The following is a 20,110-nucleotide window of genomic DNA, read 5'->3' on the forward strand; positions in this document are numbered from 1 at the left end:
ACTGACTTTTACACGGGCCGATTATTGGCTGAAGGAGCGTTTCTAGCAACATTCCTTGCTAATAATACACGGGCACAATATGACCACCTAGACACCTTTGGCTCCATGTTTTTCTAGACCATCTTTACTCTCTTAAAGAGTTTAATCCAGGACTTTAAAAATATAGCTGCTTTCTTCCAAAAACAGGGCCACCCCTGTCCTCAGGTTGTGTATGGTATTACAACTCGGCTCCATTCACTTCAATGGAAGGAAGCTGCAATACTACACACAAAAAAGTGTCACTGTCATTTATAAAAACTTCAGCCCTCACTTCATTTTATTGCAGAAGACATATCTCTTGCAATGAGTTGAAGTGAGCATTGAGCTGGGGGGTTGAATGTGCCACCGTGTGTTTTCCCCTGGCTTTATCTATATATATTGGGGGTCCAAGCACTGAGATCCCTACCTATAAAAACATTTGCAAGCTCTCTATCCTGCTGCCTCCCTTAAAAGTGTCATTATACTGTTATGCCCAATCTGTCTAATGTGCTCAATTATCCTGTATTGCAGTACAGTAATCATTGTCATACACACAGCATTTTTATAGTGACAAGTTCCAATAACTATATTACCCAGAAATAAGGGACACAAGCAATCACAACCACAGCCTTATGACACAAAAATCTCCAGCGAACCTTGGAGCGGAGCTATGGGTCACAAGGACAGATAAGTATACTTTGTTTATAAAATTTCCACCCCCCCCCCCCCCCCCGTCTTCCTTCCTTTTTTTTTTAAAGGACTCCTCCATTAGCAGCAATGTCACAGCTATAATAATAATATTTATTTGTATAGGGCCAACAGATTCCACAGCACACATCTACTTTACATCTTTACGGTCCCAGCAGGAAAGCTGAGTGACTATGTCAATGGCCGCGCCATTATACCCACGACTGTCTATAGATGCCTATAAGACTATCACTGAATAATGAGGTTTCAGGAACGTATTATTCCCACACATACCACTGGAGAGACTCATTACCTGTCACCCATAGCAACCAATCAGAGCTCAGGGGTCATGTGACACTGTAAGATATGAAAGCTGCGCTGTGATTGGTGGCTGTGGGCAGTGAGGACAGTGACAGAACTGTCCCCATTGTCTCCTCCCCACAGGACACTGGGGCAGATGACATCTCCCACCTGTCAGTGCAGTCCGGGGGCTTCTAGTAAGGATGTGAGGGGCGTCCCTGACAGCTCCTCTTCTGTCACCAGCAAAACATGTGGGAGAACACACAGGAAGCAGCGGTTCGTGCACAACACGCTCCCCCGGAAACAAGCTTCTCTCTGAATAGGGGCCTTAGGCTGCAGTAATGTAACCGGCTTATCAGGCTGAGAGGACGGGGGTGGGGGGTGGGAAGGGAGGAGACATCTTACACATTATGTTATGTTCCAAACAGCAGCCCACTAATTGGGGATTTCTGCTCTTTGTACTCTTCCTCCCATTGTCTCTCACCCAGGGCTCCCTGGATTAATAGTTAACCCTTTGCAAGATTCTCTCTCTGGTTTCACACTATATATTATGCAGTGTACATACAACTAGGATAGGTCTGAGGAAGAATATATTATTTTTAAAGCACCCTTGATTCCAGAACACTATTCACATACAGAATTTACACATGCAGAATGTGTAAAAACTACATGAATAAACTTAAAGGGGTTATCCAGCGCTACAAAAACATGGCCACTTTCCCCCTACTGTTGTCTTTAGTTTGGGTGGGGTTTTGAAACTCAGTTCCATTGAAGTAAATGGAGCTTAACCCCTTAAGGACCAGGCCTGAAATGGCCTTAAGGACCGGAGCAAATTTTATGAATATGACCAGTGTCACTTTATTCATTAATAACTTCGGGATGCTTTTACCTATCCGGCTAATTCTGAGATTGTTTTCTCGTGACATATTGTACTTCACATTTCTTGTAAATTGGAGTCGATACTTATAACGAATCTTTATGAAAAAAAACAAAATAACATGAAAAATTGTAAAAAATGCATTTTTCCAACTTTAAAACTTTTCTGCTTATACAGAAAATGGTTATACCACATAAATTATATAATAAATAGCATTAGCAATATGTCTACTTTATGTTGGCGGCATTTATTAAACTATATTTCATTTTTTTAGACAATAGAAAGCATAAAACATTAGCAGCAAATTTCCAAATTTTCAGTAAAATTTCAAAATCAGATATTTTTAGGGACCTGTTCAGGTTTAAAGTGTATTTGAGGGGACTGTATGTTAGAAAGCCCCACAAAGCACCCCATTTCAGAAACTACACCCCCAAAACTCTGCAAAAGCACATCCAGAAAGTGTTTTAACCCTTTAGGGGAGTCACAGAAATAAAAGCTAAGTGTGTAAGAAATTTTAAAATTTTAATTTTCTGTGCAGAGATTTTATTGTTATCCAATATTTTTCATAATTATAAACTTATTACCAGAGAGATGCACCCCAATATTTATTGCCCCGTTTCTGCAGTTTATAAAAATACCCCATATGTGGCCCTATTGCGCTATTTGACGCAACCACAAGCCTCAGATATAAAGGAGCGCCTAGTGCATTTCAATGGCTCTGTTATATTTGGTCATTTCTGACTGTACCACTTCAGGTTGGCAGAGGCTCTGGGGTGCCAAAACCTAAAAAACACCACTAAAGGAACACCATTTAGAAAGCTACACCCCTCAAGGAATGTAACAAGGGGTGCGGTGAGCATCTGGACCCCACAGGTGCTTCACAGATTTTCCCAAAAATATGGCGTGAAAAAAGACAAAAGTATTTTTTACACAAATACGTTGTTCTAGACTTCAATTTTTCATTTTCACAAAGGGATAAAAGGAAAAAAAAAACACAAAACATGTAGCGCAGTTTCTCCCGAGTACAGAAATACCCCATATGTGGACATAAAGTGCCAAGTGGACGCAGGGCGAGCCTCCAAAGGGAAGGAGCGCCAATTGGCTTTTGGAAGCTGGATTTCACTGGAATGGATTTCAAGGGCCACGTCGCATTTACAGAGTCCTCGTGCTGCCAAAACACTGGAAACCCCCCACAAGTGACCCCATTCTGGAAACTACACCCCTCAAGGAATCTAACAAGGGGTGCAGTGAGCATATGGACCCCACTGGTGACGGGCACAAATGTGGAAAAATGTGACGTGAAAGTAAAAATTTTCATTTTTTCACTTTCACGGCACAAATGTGCCCGTCATCAAGGGGTCCCTATCCTCATTGCACCCCTTGTTAGATTCCTTGAGGGGTGTAGTTTCCAGAATGGGGTCACTTGTGGCGGGTTTCCACTGTCTTGGCAGCACGAGGGCTCTGTAAATGCAACATGGCGTTCATCATCCATTCTAGCCAAATCCAACCACCAAAATCCAAATGGCGCTCCTTACCTTCGGAGGCTTGCCCTGCACCCACATGGCGCTTTATGTCCACATGTGGGGTATTTACGGACTCGGGGGAAATTGCTCTACACATTTTGTGTTTTTTTCTCTTTTAACCCCTTGTGAAAATGATAAATTCAAGGCTACACCAACATTATAGTGTAAAAAATGTAATATTTCATTTTCACGCCACATTGTCCCACATTTGTGCCCATCACCAGTGGGGTCCATATGCTCACTACACCCCTTGTTACATTCCCTGAGGGGTGTAGTTTCCATAATGGGGTCACTTGTGGGGGTTTTCAACTGTCTTGGCAACACAGGGGCCTTTTAAATGCAACATGGCCCCTCGAAATCCATTCCAGCCAAATCCAGCCTCAAAAAACCAAATGGCGCTCCTTCCCTTTGGAGGCTTACCCTGCACCCGCATGCCGCTTTATGTCCCATTGTGGGGTATTTCCGTACTCAGGGGAAATTCCTCTAAATTTTGTGCTTTTTTATTTTTTAGCCCCCTGTGAAAATGAAAAAATCAAGACAAGATCAATGATTTAGAGTAAAAATTTTAAACAAATTACACTAAATGTTGGTCTAGCCTTGATTTTTTTCCATTTCCACAAGGGGTTAAAAAAGAAAATAAACGCAAAGCGTGTAGGGTAATTTCCCCTGAGTACGAAAATACCCCACATGTGGACATAATGTGCCATATGGGCACAGGGCAAGCCACCAAAGGGACAGAGCGCCATTTAGAGGCTGGAATGGAGGATGGAGGCCATGTCACATTTACAAAGCTCCTGTGCTGCCAGGACAGTAGAAACCCCCCACAAGTGACCCCATTCTGGAAATTATACCCCATAAGGAATCTAACAAGGGGTGCAGTGAGCATATGGACCCCACTGGTAACAGGCACATATGTAGAACATGTGCCGTGAAAATAAAAAATAATTTTTTTTTCATTTTCACGTCCAAAATGTGGCCGTCACCAGGGGGCCATATCCCCGCTGCCCCTCTTGTTAGATTCCTTATGGGGTGTAGTTTCCAGAATGGGGTCACTTGTGGGGGGTTTCTACTGTCCTGGCCGAACAGAGGCTTTGTAATTGCATCATGGCATCCTCTAATGGGAATGGCGGCCATACCTACTTAGCTGGGGAAAAGGGACCATTCTAATTTATTTGGGGGTATTAGGCCAATTATTGGTTTATAAGGTTGAAAATGACAGGTGTCCATCAAATGCAACCTGTGTTGATCCAGAGGAAGGCAAAAAACCCTTGTAAGGCAGACGACAGTAGCCTCATCACTAGGAAACAATTCCTTCCCGACTCCATAATGGCAATCAGAATAATCCCTGGATCAACGTGACCCCTGAAATAGGAATAAGGGAAGGAATTTAGACAATGTAGAACCCCAGTGACGTGTGGTACGCCTTGAAGCGATCCAGTATGCAGAGGCCGGGGCGATCAGGACAGGTGTTACACTGGAAAATGGTGTCCTTCCTGTTCTCCCTGTTACGCCACACTCTGCACTTCTTCTGGGGTCTCCTGTTTTCCAGTGTGGGGGACGTCACCTGGAAAATGTTGTCCTGGTGCGATACGGGGTCCTTCATATCCAGAAGCGCTGGGGCCGCTCCATGGCTGCTAAATATTAGGGCTCTTTTACTACTTCTGATATTTTCGGATCGTGCCGCAAGCTACAGTAACTCGGGCAGCGAGGGACCGGAAGAGGGGGTGCTGGTATAAAAGTTATCCCCGTACAGGTGGTAACCTTTATCCAGCAGTGGGAAGATCAGTTCCCGAATGATCTCCCCACTAACTCCGAGGGGGGGGGGGTTATCTGGGGGCATCTGGGGTGGATTCGGGTGTCCCTTCCTTCATACACTCTAAGAGTACGTGCACACTGCGGAATGGCGAAGGATAACCCTTTGTGCATTCCACAGCTGGCACCCATCAGCGGACTGATGCGGGCGCGCGTCTCCGCCTGTGTCATAGACTCCATTCTATGCACGGGCGGATTCCGCTCTCCGTCCAACGTATTCATTCTTTGGACGGACGATGGAATCCGCCCGTGCATAGAATGGAATCTATGACACGGGCGGAGACGCGCGCCCGCATCAGTCCGCCGGTGGGTGCCAGCTGCGGAATGCACAAAGGGTTATCCTTCGCCATTCCACAGTGTGCACGTACCCTAAATCTGTAAGTGTACCCTGAGGTACGCTCACAGAGTTTGGAGAATTTCACGCCATACCGTCATCTCTTATTGTGTTGGTACTGGCGGAAAAGACGTGTCTGGGGGGCAGCGTACGCTACTCTACCCCCAAATACGTCATTGGATGATGAGGATGAATGGAGGAAAGAAGGATCCCCCCCATTCATCCTCACTGGCTGTTTCGGTGTCAGAGGCAATAATAGCGTATGCGTCCGACACCGAAAACACCCTGGGGGCCATCTTTATACGGGGAATGGTATATGGGGTATGTAAATGTGTAGTGGTCTAGTGTAAAACTTTATTCCGTGGAGTGTAATGGTGTTTTTTACATGTTTTTTTAACATTAAGTATAAAAAAAAAACTACGCCAAGAAAGGAGTTGCCGATAAATGTCGCACTTATGTGCGGCACTTATCAGCAGACCGTGGCTGTAGGATATAGGAAAAAAACACCCTATGCCAAAAAGGAGGAGTTGCTGATTAGCGGCGCACTTACGTGCGATGCTGATCAGCACTCAGCGGCGATAGGGTGCGGAAAAAAAAAAAAAAAAAAATTGGAAAAAACAAACAAAAAAAAAACACCTTTCTTCAACCCTATAGCTACTGATATGTGTATTATATACACTTATCAGCCGCTAGGGGGCAGTAGAACGCAAATTCCGGAAAAAGCCGAAGTTTGACGATGCTGGAGCCGATGATTACCGAAGGGGACCGCTGGAAAAAGCCGAAGACGCGGACGAAGACGAGGACGCGATCGAAACCCGGAAGACGCGATCGGGACGCTGGATCAGGTGAGTATGGGTCAATACCTGCTCTGGACACCTCAGCTACCTAGCTGAGGTGTCCAAAGCAGGTATTTAACCCCTTCATGGGGTACTTATATCGCCGTGATCGGCCGGCCGGTCACGGCGATCGGGACGTGGCACCGTGACCACCATAACTTGTAACAGTAATGGCGGTCGGTGCCGTTCTCGGACAGCACCGACCGCCATTGCTTTCCGGGCCATCGGGTCATCGATGACCCGGAAAGCTGCAGATCGCTGCTATTGGCTGATCTGAATTGATCAGCCAATAGCGGCGATCGTCAGCACGGGAGGGGTTAATCACCCCCCGTGCTGACAAGCAGGGATGGTCTGCTATACATTATTTTCACACGCAGCGATCGGGGAAACCGCAAATGTACACCTGTTTGCGTTAAGGCACGGGTTTTCGGGGCGTACACTTACGCCCACGGTCGTTAAGGGGTTAATTGCAAACTGCACCTGAACTGGAGACAACAGTAGGGGGAAAAGTGGCCATGTTTTTGTAGCGCTGGATAACCCTTTAATGACAGACTGGTACATAGGCATAGAGGCCACTCTAACTAACAAAACTACAAGGGGAGTGAGTAGGTGAGGTGGCAGCTGATCAATGAGTGGTGCAGAGTTACTGTAGGTTGTAGCCTAGAGATGGGTTTTCAAATTGTTCTTGATGATGTGGGAGAGCTGGATGTGTGAGGTCAGTCTGTACCAGAGTATGGGGGCAGCTCCGGAGTAATTTTGGAGGCCATTGAGTGAGGAGTGAACAAGGGGAGAGCACAAACAGAGGTCATTGGAGGATCAAAGATTGCATGAAGGACAGTAGCGGCACAGCCATGTAAAATGACAGCACCCATATAAATATTTATCCGTGTTGTCACTATTCAGACCACAAAGCATACTTACCTAGTGCGGTGCTCCGTCTCTACCGTCCAGCCATTGTTTCTTAAAACCCTGCCTCCTCTGGCTGTAAATCATTCTGGAGGAGACATGATCAGCCAGAGATGAGTCATTTTTCTGGTCCTCAGCTGATCACTTCTTGCAACGCTCCTGGCTGACAATTTCCCTGTGTAAAGGGCTCTTTAGTGAATCATATGTGTTAATTTGTAAAGGGGCACCCAGATGGCAGATTTTGGCCTTATAGGCAGTGGACAGACTCTCTTTCTGCTTGCTCCTTTATGACACATGAGCTGGAGTATAAATCCTTTTTCAGTTCACAGATAAGCAGTATGAGAGTTGTATCACCTCTACCTGATGCCAGCTCAATGACCTCAAGCCCACAGGGCATGTAAACTGGCCCTATTACACCAACAGATTATCTGACAGATTTTTTAACCCCTTCAGGACCAGGCTAATTTTCGTTTTTGCATTTTCATTTTTTCCTCCTTGTGCTTAAAAGGCCATGGTACTTGCATTTTCACACCTACAGACCCACATGAGCCCTTATTTTTTGCGTCACTAATTGTACTTTGCAATGACAGGCTGAACTTTTGCATAAAATATGCTGCAAAACCAGAAAAAAATTATATGCGCAGTGAAATTGAAAAAACCCACAATTGTTTTTCTTTGGGGTGGTTTCGTTTTTACGCCGTGTGTCCTATGGAAAAATATATGTTCCTCAAGTCGTTACGATTACAACGATATGTAACATGTATGACTTTTATATTACCTGTTGGCCTGTAAAAAATTCAAACCATTGTTACCGAATATATGTTCCTTAAAATCGCTCCATTCCCAGGCTTATAGCGCTTTTATCCTGTGGTCTATGGGGCTGTGTGAGGTGTCATTTTTTGCGCCATGATGTTTACTTTCTATCGGTACCTTGATTGCGCATATGCGACTTTTTGATCGCTTTTTATTACAATTTTTCTGGATTTGATGCGACCAAAAATGCGCAATTTTGCACTTTGGGATTTTTTTTGCGCTTTTGCCATTTACCGTGCGAGATCAGGAATGTGATTAATTAATAGTTCGGGCGATTACGCACGCGGCGATAGCAAACATGTTTATTTATTTATTTATTTTTATTTATAACATGGGAAAAGGGGGGTGATTCTGATTTATTAGGGGAGGGGGCTTTTTTAATAATAACATCACTTTTGTTTTAACTTTTACACTTATACTAGAAGCCCCCCAGGGGGGCTTCTAGTATAAGTGCACTGATCACTCATTGATCTATGCTGTATATACTTACACAGCATAGATCGATGAGATAGGCACTCGTTTGCTTTCGGCTACCGCAGCCAAAAACCAACGATTGCCGAGCCGGGATCAGTGCCATCTTGCCGGAGACCCCGGCCGGCACCACACACTGAGATTACGCCTCCGGGACAACGTCCCAGGGGAGCGATCTCCGCCACTAGAGACCAGGGAAGCGCTGGATCCGGTAATCGGATGCAGCTGTCATCTTTGACAGCTGCATCTGATTACCTTATTAGCGGGCACGGCGATCAGACTGTGCCCGCTAATAGCCGCGGCCCCGGGCTACATGAGGCACCCGGGACCGCGGTGGTTCAGAGCGGGGTCAGGAAAGGGTTAAGCCAAAGACAAAAATGGATTTGAAAATAGGAAAAATCTCAGTCTTTCCTTTATAACCTGTTCTATGTTTATAGTCTGTTTTTGGTTTTGGCTCAGAAAAATCTGTCAGAAAATCTGCTGGTGTAATAGGGCCTTAAATGCCGTATTAGACAGGCCAAACACTATAGTAAACAAGCGCCAAACTGCTAGATTGGCGCTCATTTACTGAGCCTATTGCACACCTCAATTATCATGCAGCAAGGGCTACATGATGCATAGTTAGCAATGTCCTGCACCCCTTGATTTAAACCCTTAGTGACCGCCATGCTGCCTTTTCACGGCGGCCACTAATGGGCTTTATTCCGATGCGTACGCCTTTTAACGGCGGGCGCATCGGAATAAATTACCGCCCGGCGGCAGCTGCAGGGCAGGGGATCAGCGGTCAGTGTGACCGCTGACACCCTCCTGTAACTGCCCGGAGCGGAGGATTCTCCGCTCCGCGCAGTTTAACCTGTTAAATGCCGCTGTCAAACCATGACAGCGGCATCTAACGGGTCCCGGTCGGGGCCGTGGGTCACTTACGTGATCGCGATGTCCCGCGGCGCCGTCCGGTCCTCCGATGTCTCCATGGTGATCCCGGGGTCTTAATGAAGGTCCCCGGGGTCACCATGGAGATTCCTGATGCTGACAGGGGTGGCTGTGGCTATTGCCTGTCAGCATGAGGCATGATACAATACATTGCAGTACATCAGGTACTGCAATGTATTGTATCAATGATTTAAGTATTTTACACTAGTGTACAGTAATGTACACTAGTGTAAAAGTAAAAAAAAAGTAAAAAAAAAAGTGCACCAAACACAACATAGCCCCCCCAGCCCCCCCCAATAATAAAGATGCATTACATTCCCTAAACCCAATAAAACGTGACATAAAAGTGATCAAAAACACAAATCCTATACATATTTGGTATCGTTACATCCGTAACGACCCAATCTATAAAACTATATCAATAATTATATTGCATGACACACGCTTTAAAAAAAAAAAAAAAAACAGTACCAGAATAGTTTTTTTTTTTTCAATCCACTTTAGAAAATACATCATAAAAGAGATCAAAAAGTCATATACATATAAAACTTGGTATCAATAGAAACTACAGATCTTCCCGCCAAAAATAAGTCCCAAACCAGCTCTGTCGCGCAAAAGATAAGAACGCTATGGATCTTGCAATGTGGCAACAGTTTTTGTGGGTTTTGGCTAGGAAGATAGTTTCTATTGCGCCAAAGTGATAATAGTTAAAAAAAACCTATACAAATGTGGTATCGCCGTAACCGTAGTGACCCAGAGAATACATGTATTATGTTATTAGTGACCGCTGATACGGATTTTTACGGCGATCACTAATGGGCTCTATTCTGCTGCCATCAGCTCTTTATGGCGATGGTGCAGAATAGTGCAGCGGCATCGGCAATGCCTGCAGCCCCCTCCTCTCAGCTATCAGAGGTAGCTGAGGGGTTGGGGCAGAGTGTGGGCTCAGTCCCGGCCAGTCCCCTCACCGGCGATCGCCGTTATTACCAATATAACGGCGGCCACCGGTAACAGACATTGCCAGCGCAGCTGAACGCTTTCATCACTTCTCACAGTGAATCCACGGTGAGAGGAGATGAGAACATGTCCCCCTGTCCCCAGAATTAACCCTAGTGAACTGGTCACTGATCCTCCCCTCCCTGGGCGGCCAGCTGATCCAAGATGGCCGCCACCATCACTGTGAACAGACTCTGTTCACAGTGATGGAATTTCTAAAAATGATCAAAGCTCCATTCTCTCCACCACCGGAGGTGGCAGAGATCATGGGGCAATGATCGGGGACCACCCGGTGTGGTCCCAGTACAAGCGATCAGCGGTATATACTATATACCACTGATCGCTTGTTCCAAATGGTGCCGACACTTTTTTACCCGTCACCAAAGTCAAGTGCCCTGGATTACCCGTAACCACCCCAGATTACCCGTAACCACCCCAGATTGCCTGTCACCTCCCCAGCTTGCCCGTAACCATCGCAGACAGCCCGTAACCACCACAGATTGCCACAGACTGCCCGTAGCTACCCCAAATTGCCTGTCACCTCCCCAGATTGCCCGTCGCCTCCTCAGATTGCCCGTCGCCACCCCAGATTGCCCGTCGCCACCCCAGATTGCCCGTCGCCACCCCCAGATTGCCCATCACCACCCCAGATAGCCAGTAAACACCCCCAGATTTTCCGTAACCACCCCATATAGCCAGTAAACACCCCCAGATTGCCCGTAACCACCCCAGATTGCCCGTAACCACCCCAGATTGGCACAGACTGCTCGTAACCACCCCAGATTGCCCATAACCACACCAGATTGCCTGTCGCAACCTCAGATAGCCAGTAAACACCCCGAGATTGTCCATTACCACCCCAGATAGCCAGTAAACACTCACATATTGCCTGTAACTAAAATGACACTCCTTCCCTTCTGAGCCCTGCTGTGTGCACATACAGTGGTTTATGCCCACATATGGGGTACCATTGTACTCAGGAGCTCCTTTACAAATGTTGGGGTGCTTTTTCTCCCCTGTTCCTAGTGAAATTGAGAAATTTTAAACTAAACATACATATTATTGGAAAAATTCTATTTTTTCATTTTTACTGTCTTCTTTTGAATACTTTCCTCTAATACCTGTGGGGTCAAAATGGTCACCACACCCCAAGATGAATTCTGTGAGGGGTGCACTTTCTTAAATGGGGTGAGTTTGGGGGGGGGGGGGGGGGTTATTCTGCTGGCACTACAGGGGCACTGCAAACGCACCTGGCGCTCAGAAACTTCTTCAGAAAAATCTGCACTGAAAATGCTAATTGGCGCTCCCTTCCTTCTGAGCCCTGCTGTGTGCCCATACAGTGGTTTATGCCCACGTATGGGGTACCGTTATACTCAAGATAACCTGCGTTACATATACTGGGGTGAGTTTTCTCCCCTGTGCCTCGTGAAAATTGAGAAATTTCAAACTACCGTATTTCAGTACCGTTGTACTCAGGAGAACCTGAGTTACAAAATTTGGGGTGCATTTTCTCTCATGTTTATTATGAAAATGAGATACTTTAATCTTAACAAATATATTATTGGAAAATTTCTATTTTCCATTTTTTTTCCGGCCTAATTGTGAATACTTTCCTCCAGCCCTTGTAGGGTTAAAATGCTCATTATACCCCTAGATTAATTCTTTAAGGTGTCTAGTTTCCAAAATGTGGTCACTTATGGGGGTTTCCAGTATACAAGCCTCCTAAATCAACTTAAAAAAAAAGAACTGGACCCTAAAAAAAAAAAATCAGTTTTTGGAAATTTTATGAAAATTTCACAATTTGCTGATACACTTCTAAGCCCCGTAACACCCTAAAAAAGTGAAATATGTTTACGAAATTAAGCCAGAATAAAGAGGACATATTGATAATGTGACTTACTAACTAATTTATGTGATATGACTTTCTTTTTTTAGAAGCAAAGAATTTCAAAGTTGGTAAAATGCAAATTTTTTACATTTTTCATGATATTTTGATGTTTTTCACAAAAAACACACAAGACAGTGACCAAATTTTGCCACTAACATAAAGTACCATATGTTAGGAAAAAAACTATCTCAGAATCGCTAGCATACGTTAAAGCATCACTGAGCTATAAGCGCATAAAGTGAGACAGGTCAGATTTTGAAAAAGGAGCCTGGTCATTAACCCCTTAGCGACACCATGGGGTGTTCACTGGGCTGCACTTAGATGCTTAGAAAAACACATGCCTGGTGTCTAGTGGGACTGATCTGCGATCGCGCGGGGGGGGGGAATCCGTTCTTCTGCCCGTGCCGGGCCTCAGCGTCGGAATGACGCTGATCCCGGCTCGGCAATAGATTGCTATGGCCTGCAGCAGGCCATAGCAATCTATCACCGATCTGATCGATCTTTGCTGTGTATATACACAGCATTGATTTCTATGAGAGATCAGTGCTGTCTATATACAAGTCCCCAGGGGGACATCTAGTTAAAGTAAAAAGTAAAGTAAAAATGTTTTTTTATTAATAAAAAATCCCCTCCCCCATTAAAAGTCCAAATCACCCCCCTTTTCCCATTTTATAAATATAAATAAACAAATAAACAAACATGTTTGGTATCGCCGCGCGCATAAATCGCCCAAACTATTAATTAACCACATTACTGATCTCGCACGTTAAATGGCGTAAGCGCCAAAAAATTCCAAAGTGCAAAATTGCGCATTTTTGGTCACATCAAATCCAGAAAAAATGTAATAAAAAGTGATCAAAAAGTCGTATATGCGCAATCAAGGTACCGATAGAAAGAACACATCATGGCGCAAAAACTGACACCTCACACAGCCCCATAGACCAAAGGATAAAAGCGCTGTAAGCATGGGAATAGAGCGATTTTAAGAAACATATATCTGTTAACAATGGTTTGAATTTTTTACAGGCCATCAGTTATAAAAGTTATACGTTACAAATCGTTGTAATCGTAACGACTTGAGGAACATGCATAACAAGTCAGTTTTACCATAGGGTGAACGGCGTAAATGCAAAACTCCCCGAAATCAAAGCAAATTCCTTTTTTTTTCAATTTGACAGCGCAAATGATTTTTTCCCGTTTACGCAGCATATGTTATGGAAAAATAATGCCTGTCATTGCAAAGTAAAATTGGTTTAGCAAAAAATAAGGGCTCATGTGGGTCTCTAGGTGAAAAAAACGTGACAGGCAGAGGTAGTGTAAGAACTTTATTATTTTCTTTACTAAGTCATCACTCACACATCGCCATTACACGTAATGATGCACGCCCAGCGGCTGATGACTTTAGGTCAGGACCAAAAGACACAGTCAGTCTGTTTGGTGTATATATATATATATATATATATATATATATATACACATACATATATATATATATATATATATATATATAGCTATTAGGACACAGGTAAGTGTTAATTAATTTATTTATTATTAAATTGTGGCCTCTGCATAATATTGTTTATCTATGCACACACACTAGCATGTGGCTACATTTCTGTGTGTATATAATGTGGCTACATTTCTGTGTGTATGTAACAAGTCCCAGGCAGCCTGCAGGTCTAGATAAATGAACTAACAGGATCAAATGGACTTTGTATGCTTTCAATTCCAGTCATCAAACCTACACTTGGGTTAGGACTTGTGGATTTAATACAGACACAGAAATTTGCCTGTTATATTGAGTACCATTTATTTTTTAATTTTTTCTATGACACTAAACACACAAGGTCTCTGCAAGCTTGATAAAAACACAGTTACTTTGCATGTACAGACCATACATACACAGTTCTGCAACACACAGTATACATATATACTGTATATAAACCTATTGCAAGCAAATTTTTATTGGTAAACTCCTATTGCTCTTACCCTTGAGACCTTCCATGACGCCATGATTAAAACATCATGGAAGGACCTAGGACCTGTCTGTTTATGTGAACAATACACGCAGGAGGTTTTAAAAAATTATTTATTCTGGAATAACAGTTTAATCAGTGATGGCAAGGTAATTTTTTGGGAACTCACTGCTGGTATTGAGCCTATGAGAGTGCCATCCTTAGTACCCATCTTTGCCTCATTCCCTCAACACATTTCAGCTGTCATAATTCACCAGACGCAGTATATGGCCTTTTGGTGCAGAAGTGATACACATGTACTGAGGTTATCAGGGGTGATAGTCGAGTTTCAGAGAGCATTTGTGAATATTCACATGTAACATGAGTTTTAGCAGACAGTTCATAGACAGGAACAGGATATAGTTTCATTAATATCATATTGTCTTTAGTTCATTAGTCATGCTGTAATTTCATAGTAAGAATTTCGGGGCACAGCCCTTTTAGTCCAAACCCAGCCGAATTAGGCTAGAATAGTAATGCTATTTGGTTTTAAAGTTAAGGATTTAAGTTCCATATATCCTGAGGCAGCAGGTCTTACAATGGAGCTTAAGAGCTGCACCATTCACTCCTCTCCAGAGTGAGCCTTCCTATGTCTCACAAATCCTGAACCAACAGGACTATGGTTTCTTCGCTGTATGAATTTTTAAATGTTTGAGAAGACTTGACTTATGAGTAAAACATTTCCCACACACTTTACATGAATTTGGCTTCTCTCCTGTGTGAGTTCTCCGATGTTCCACAAGACTTGATTTTTCACTAAAACATTTCCCACATTCGGGACATGAAAATGGCTTCTCCCCTGTATGAGTTTTCAGATGGCCGATAAGGGTTGATTTATGGATAAAACATCTTCCACATTCCATACAAGAATATCGCTTCTCTCCTTTGTGAATTCTTTGATGGGTCACAAGACCTGAATTCTGACTAAAACATCTTCCACAATCCGAACATGAAAATGGCTTTTCCCCTGTGTGAGTTCTTTTATGTTTTAACAGATCTGATTTCATAGTAAAACATTTTCCGCATTCTGAACATGGATATGGCTTCACACCTTTGTGAATATTCATGTGTTTAACAACATAAGAGCTATCGGTGAAACATTTCCCACATTCTGGACATGAAAATGGCTTCTCTCCTGTGTGAACTCTCTGGTGTTTAACAAGACCTGATTTCAATCCAAAACATTTCCCACATTCTGAACATGAAAATGGCTTCTCCCCTGTGTGAATTATCTTATGTTTAAAAAGATCTGATCTTGTAGTAAAACTTTTTCCACATTCTGAACATGAAAATGGCTTCTCTCCTGTATGAATGTTCAGATGTTTAACAAGATTTGATCTTTGAGTAAAACATTTTCCACATTCTGAGCAAGAAAATGGCTTCTCTCCTGTGTGAATTCTCTCATGTTTAACAAGACTTGATTTCTCACTAAAGCATTTCCCACATTCTGCACATGAAAATGGCTTCTCCCCAGTATGCGTTCTCTTATGTTTTAAAAGATTTGCTCTCATAGTAAAACATTTCCCACATTCCAAACATGAATGGGCCTTCAACTTCACATGAGTTCTTTGATGTTGACTAAGACTTGATTTATGCTTAAAACATTTACCACATACTGTACATGAAAACAGTTTCTCCTCTGTGTGAGTTCTCAGATGTTCTACAAGATTTGATTTTTGACTAAAAGACTTCCCACATTCAGGACACGAGAATGGCTTCTCCCCTGTGTGAGTTCTCTCATGTTTAACAAGACAAGACTTCTGACTAAAGCATTTCCCACATTCAGAACATGAATATGGCTTCTCCCCTGTGTGCGATTTTATTTCAAAATGTCCTGCATATTCAGAACTTGTACAAGTTTCACCTATCATATATCCTGTTCTGCTTACGCCAGAATATAATAGATTATCTTCTACTTGATTATAGGGAGGTAAAAGAAGATGTTCATGGGAGCTGCTTATCCAATCTTCACCTGGAAAAAAGGAATAGAATTTTTTCTTAAAACTAATATATCATAAAGTAGATACAAGCCATTTTAAAATTAGTTTATATGTCGAGCATTTGTGTTTGGATAACATTGCTAAATCTGAACGTTTTGACAGGTTCACTCAACACTACCTATAACCAAACCCTTATGTCTCTATTATGTATCCTTTACATGGACACCAATGCCTCCTATTGACTGGTAAATGCACATCAAGAGTTCCAACTACCACAAGTTTAGAACTGAGGCTCTAAAACGTAAATTCATATGGAAAAGGCTGTGTCTCTCATAGTATCATAAAAGCTTTAACTCTGTATAGCCATTTAGAATCACATTCTACCATTGCCAATGAATACGATGGAAAGAGATAAGCAAGTACACTGCTCAAAAAAAATAAAGGCAACACTTAAATAACACATCCTACATCTGAATGAATGAAATATTCTCATTTAATACTTGAAAACACACTACAGGCTGATCCAACATTGATGGAATGTCCTTAAAACAAGTCAAAACGAGGATGAGTATTGTGTGTGGCCTCCACGTGCCTGTATGACCTCCCTACAACGCCTGGGCATGCTCCTGATGAGGTGGCGATGTCCTCCCAGACCTGGACTAGAGCATCCGCCAACTCCTGGATAGTCTGTGGTGCAATGTGACGTTGGTGAATGGGGCTAGACATGATGTCCCAGATGTGCTCAATGGGATTCAGTCTGAGGAATGGACAGGCCAGTCCATAGCTTCAATGCCTTCATCTTGCAGGAACTGCTGACACACTCCAGCCACATGAGGTATAGCAGTGTCTTGCATTTGGAGGAACCCAGGGCCAACCTCACCAGCATATGGTTTTACATGGCGAGCACATGGAGGGCTGTGCGGCCCTCCAAAGAAATGCCACCCCACACCATTACTGACCGACTGCCAAACTGGTCATGCAGGCGAATGTTGCACGCAGCAGATCGCTCTCCACGGCTCCAGACTCTGTTACATCTGTCACATGTGCGAAGTGTGAACCTGCTTTCATCCGTGAAGAGCACAGGGGGCCAATGTCGAATCTGCCAATATGGGTGTTCTCTGATAAATGCCAAGTGCCCTGTACGGTGTTAGGGGTTGCCTATCTGTGGACATCAGGGCCCTCATTCCAACCCTTATAGAGTCTGTTTCCGACAGTTTGAGCAGATACATGGATATTAGTGGCCTGCTGGAGGTCATTTTAAGGGGCTCTGCCACTTCTCCTTGCACACAAGAGGAGGTAGTTGTCATGTTGCTGGGTTTTTGCATTCCTACAGTCCCCTCCACGTCTCCTGGTGTACTGGCCTATCTCCTGGCATCTGCTCCATGCTTTGGACACTGTGCTGACAGATATAGCTAACCTTCTTGCCACAGCTCGCATTGATGTGCCATCCTGGATGAGCTGCACTACCTGTGCACCTTCTGTGGGTTGTAGACACCACCTCATGATACCTCTGTGGGCGAGAGCAATGACAAAATGCAAAAGTAACCAGAAAAACAGCCACAAGGGATGAGAACAGAGAAACGGTCTGTGGTCACCACCTGCAGAATCTCTCCTTTATAGGGGCTGTCCTGCTATTTGCCAATCATTTCTACCTGTTTATTGTTCCACTTTTCACAAAGGCAGGAGAAATTGATTCACCATCAGTGTTGCTTCATAACTGGACATGGTTATTTCATAAAGGAGTTATATTGTGTTGTTTAAGTGTTCCCTTTATTGTTTGAGCATTGTATATAGGGACTACATGTTTTGTAAAGCAGGTAGAATGTTATAAGCAAACTTCATTTGCAAAATTTATGGAGGGATCTTACCATTCTCTGACTCCCATATAGGTTTTTCAAGTCCACTTGTCATTTCCTGGAAAGATCTTACATTGAGGACCTGGAAAAAAATATAGGAACCTTAGTTTATACTATATTCACATTAAGAAAAAAAACTAAGGAATAACTGAATTTCCCATAATGGAAGAAGGGTCTCCTCTGGGGATGATCAGGCAGAAATAATATACATGTACTGTATGTTATGTTACTATGTCACATGAAATGATGGGAGCTGATCCTGAAGTGGACAACTCTGCTTACTAACATCACAGCTTTTAAAGTAAAGAAGACTTTTACTTCTGCTGAAGATTGAACCTTTTTCCCTCCAGCCACAGAGTGTTCACTTTCGTACTTTAAAGAGTCACTGTCGTATTTTTTTTTTTTTTGCAGAAATCAATAGTCCAGGCGATTTTAAGAAACTTTGTAATTGGGTTTATTAGCCAAATCTGCCATTATCTGCATATAAAAAGCCTTTTCCCAGGTCCCCCCCTCCTTCCTCTTTTTCATCCACTCTGAAAAATCTGAAAATTGTGACTTGTTGCAGGAGACGTACCCTGTCTGCTCTAGGGAGAGGGGAGGGGGGAGGAGGAAGGAGGGAGTTAGCAGCAGAAAGCAGATAACAGAGGATTACAGGCACGGAGCTGGGTGACAGCTGTAATCTGAGCTCAGACAGGTCACTGGTGACTGTCACAGGAGATATCCCGTGAGGGATTTGTAGATTAACTCTTTGTTGTCCTGTTTTGGTCTTTTCTTTAGCTCTCTCCATAGGAGAACAATGAAGACAGGGGGGAGAGCTTCAAACTGCTTTTTCATGATAAAAATGCATTTTTCGGATAATAAACCCAATTACAAAGTTTCTTAAAATCGCCTGGACTATTGATTTCTGCAAAAAAAAAAATTCACGACAGTGAAACTTTAATGTTGTCCTTACTGTGAATCTGCATACATGCAGTATCTTCATATTTGTAAAAAAAAATGTATTATACACCCAATATTACATATCTCTTCTTAAAAATTAATTAATTTACTTTATAGAATATTTAAAGAAATCCCAGCTTCATGTACCTGATGATCCAGTGGGATATCTACTGCCTCCTCTTCCTCTTTACAATCCCGGGGATATAGAAGAAGGGGACATCTCTCTGGTGGATTTCTACTACTGGATCCATCTATAGGAAATAATCACAGTGAGTGAATACATTGTATATATGTGATGATCAGATGATGGGGGATCCAGGAGATCCATAACCCTAGTGTTGCCTCTCCTCTTACCTGGTGATGTGAGGGACTGCTGATCCTCCATCATGACATCCTTGTACAGATCCTTGTGTCCTTCTATATACTCCCACTCCTCCATGGAGAAATAGACAGAGACATCCTGACACCTTATAGGAACCTGACACAGACAATGATACAATTATCCTCCAGACCCCTCACCCCTTGGTGTTATTGTATAATGTCCCAGCATTCCCAGCAGCATTGCTCACCTCTTCAGTCAGCAGCTCAGTGATCCTGGAGGTAAGTTCTAGAATCTTCTGCTCATGTATCAGTGACTGAGGTGGAGGCTCGGTGATGGGGCTCTGGGTCCTGCTCCAGCCTCCTGACCTGACACCAGGGGGCGTCACACACTCACCAGACCCCTTCTTCACCAATTTGCAATCCTGTGTATGGTGACACTGATTACTACAGAGATGGCCCATACACCTTTAATAACTGTCAGCCAAATTATCACATACACATCAATATTCAAGACCGCCAAACGTTCATGTGTTCCTTAGGGGGTACAGAACAAAGATTTGGGCAGTGGAAATCCATCTTCCTATCTACATTGACACATGGTTCAGCCTACTTTAGTATACCATCTATGAAGATGGTAATGGGGCTTAA

General features: G+C 43.4%; 1 protein-coding gene across 1 annotated transcript in view; it reads right to left on the reverse strand.

Moving 5' to 3' along the window:
• Positions 1-14,325: 14,325 nt before the first annotated feature.
• The window catches only part of LOC138767805 (zinc finger protein 585A-like), a 37,719-nt gene continuing 31,934 nt past the window's right edge, over positions 14,326-20,110 (reverse strand). Inside the window, exon 12 of the mRNA XM_069945583.1 lies at positions 14,326-15,953. Coding sequence (XP_069801684.1) covers positions 15,024-15,953 — 930 coding nt within the window. The 3' untranslated portion in view covers positions 14,326-15,023. The remainder of the gene's footprint in view (positions 15,954-20,110) is intronic.

The sequence above is a fragment of the Dendropsophus ebraccatus genome, chromosome 11 (genome assembly GCF_027789765.1).
Source record: "Dendropsophus ebraccatus isolate aDenEbr1 chromosome 11, aDenEbr1.pat, whole genome shotgun sequence".
Classification (NCBI taxonomy): domain Eukaryota; kingdom Metazoa; phylum Chordata; class Amphibia; order Anura; family Hylidae; genus Dendropsophus; species Dendropsophus ebraccatus.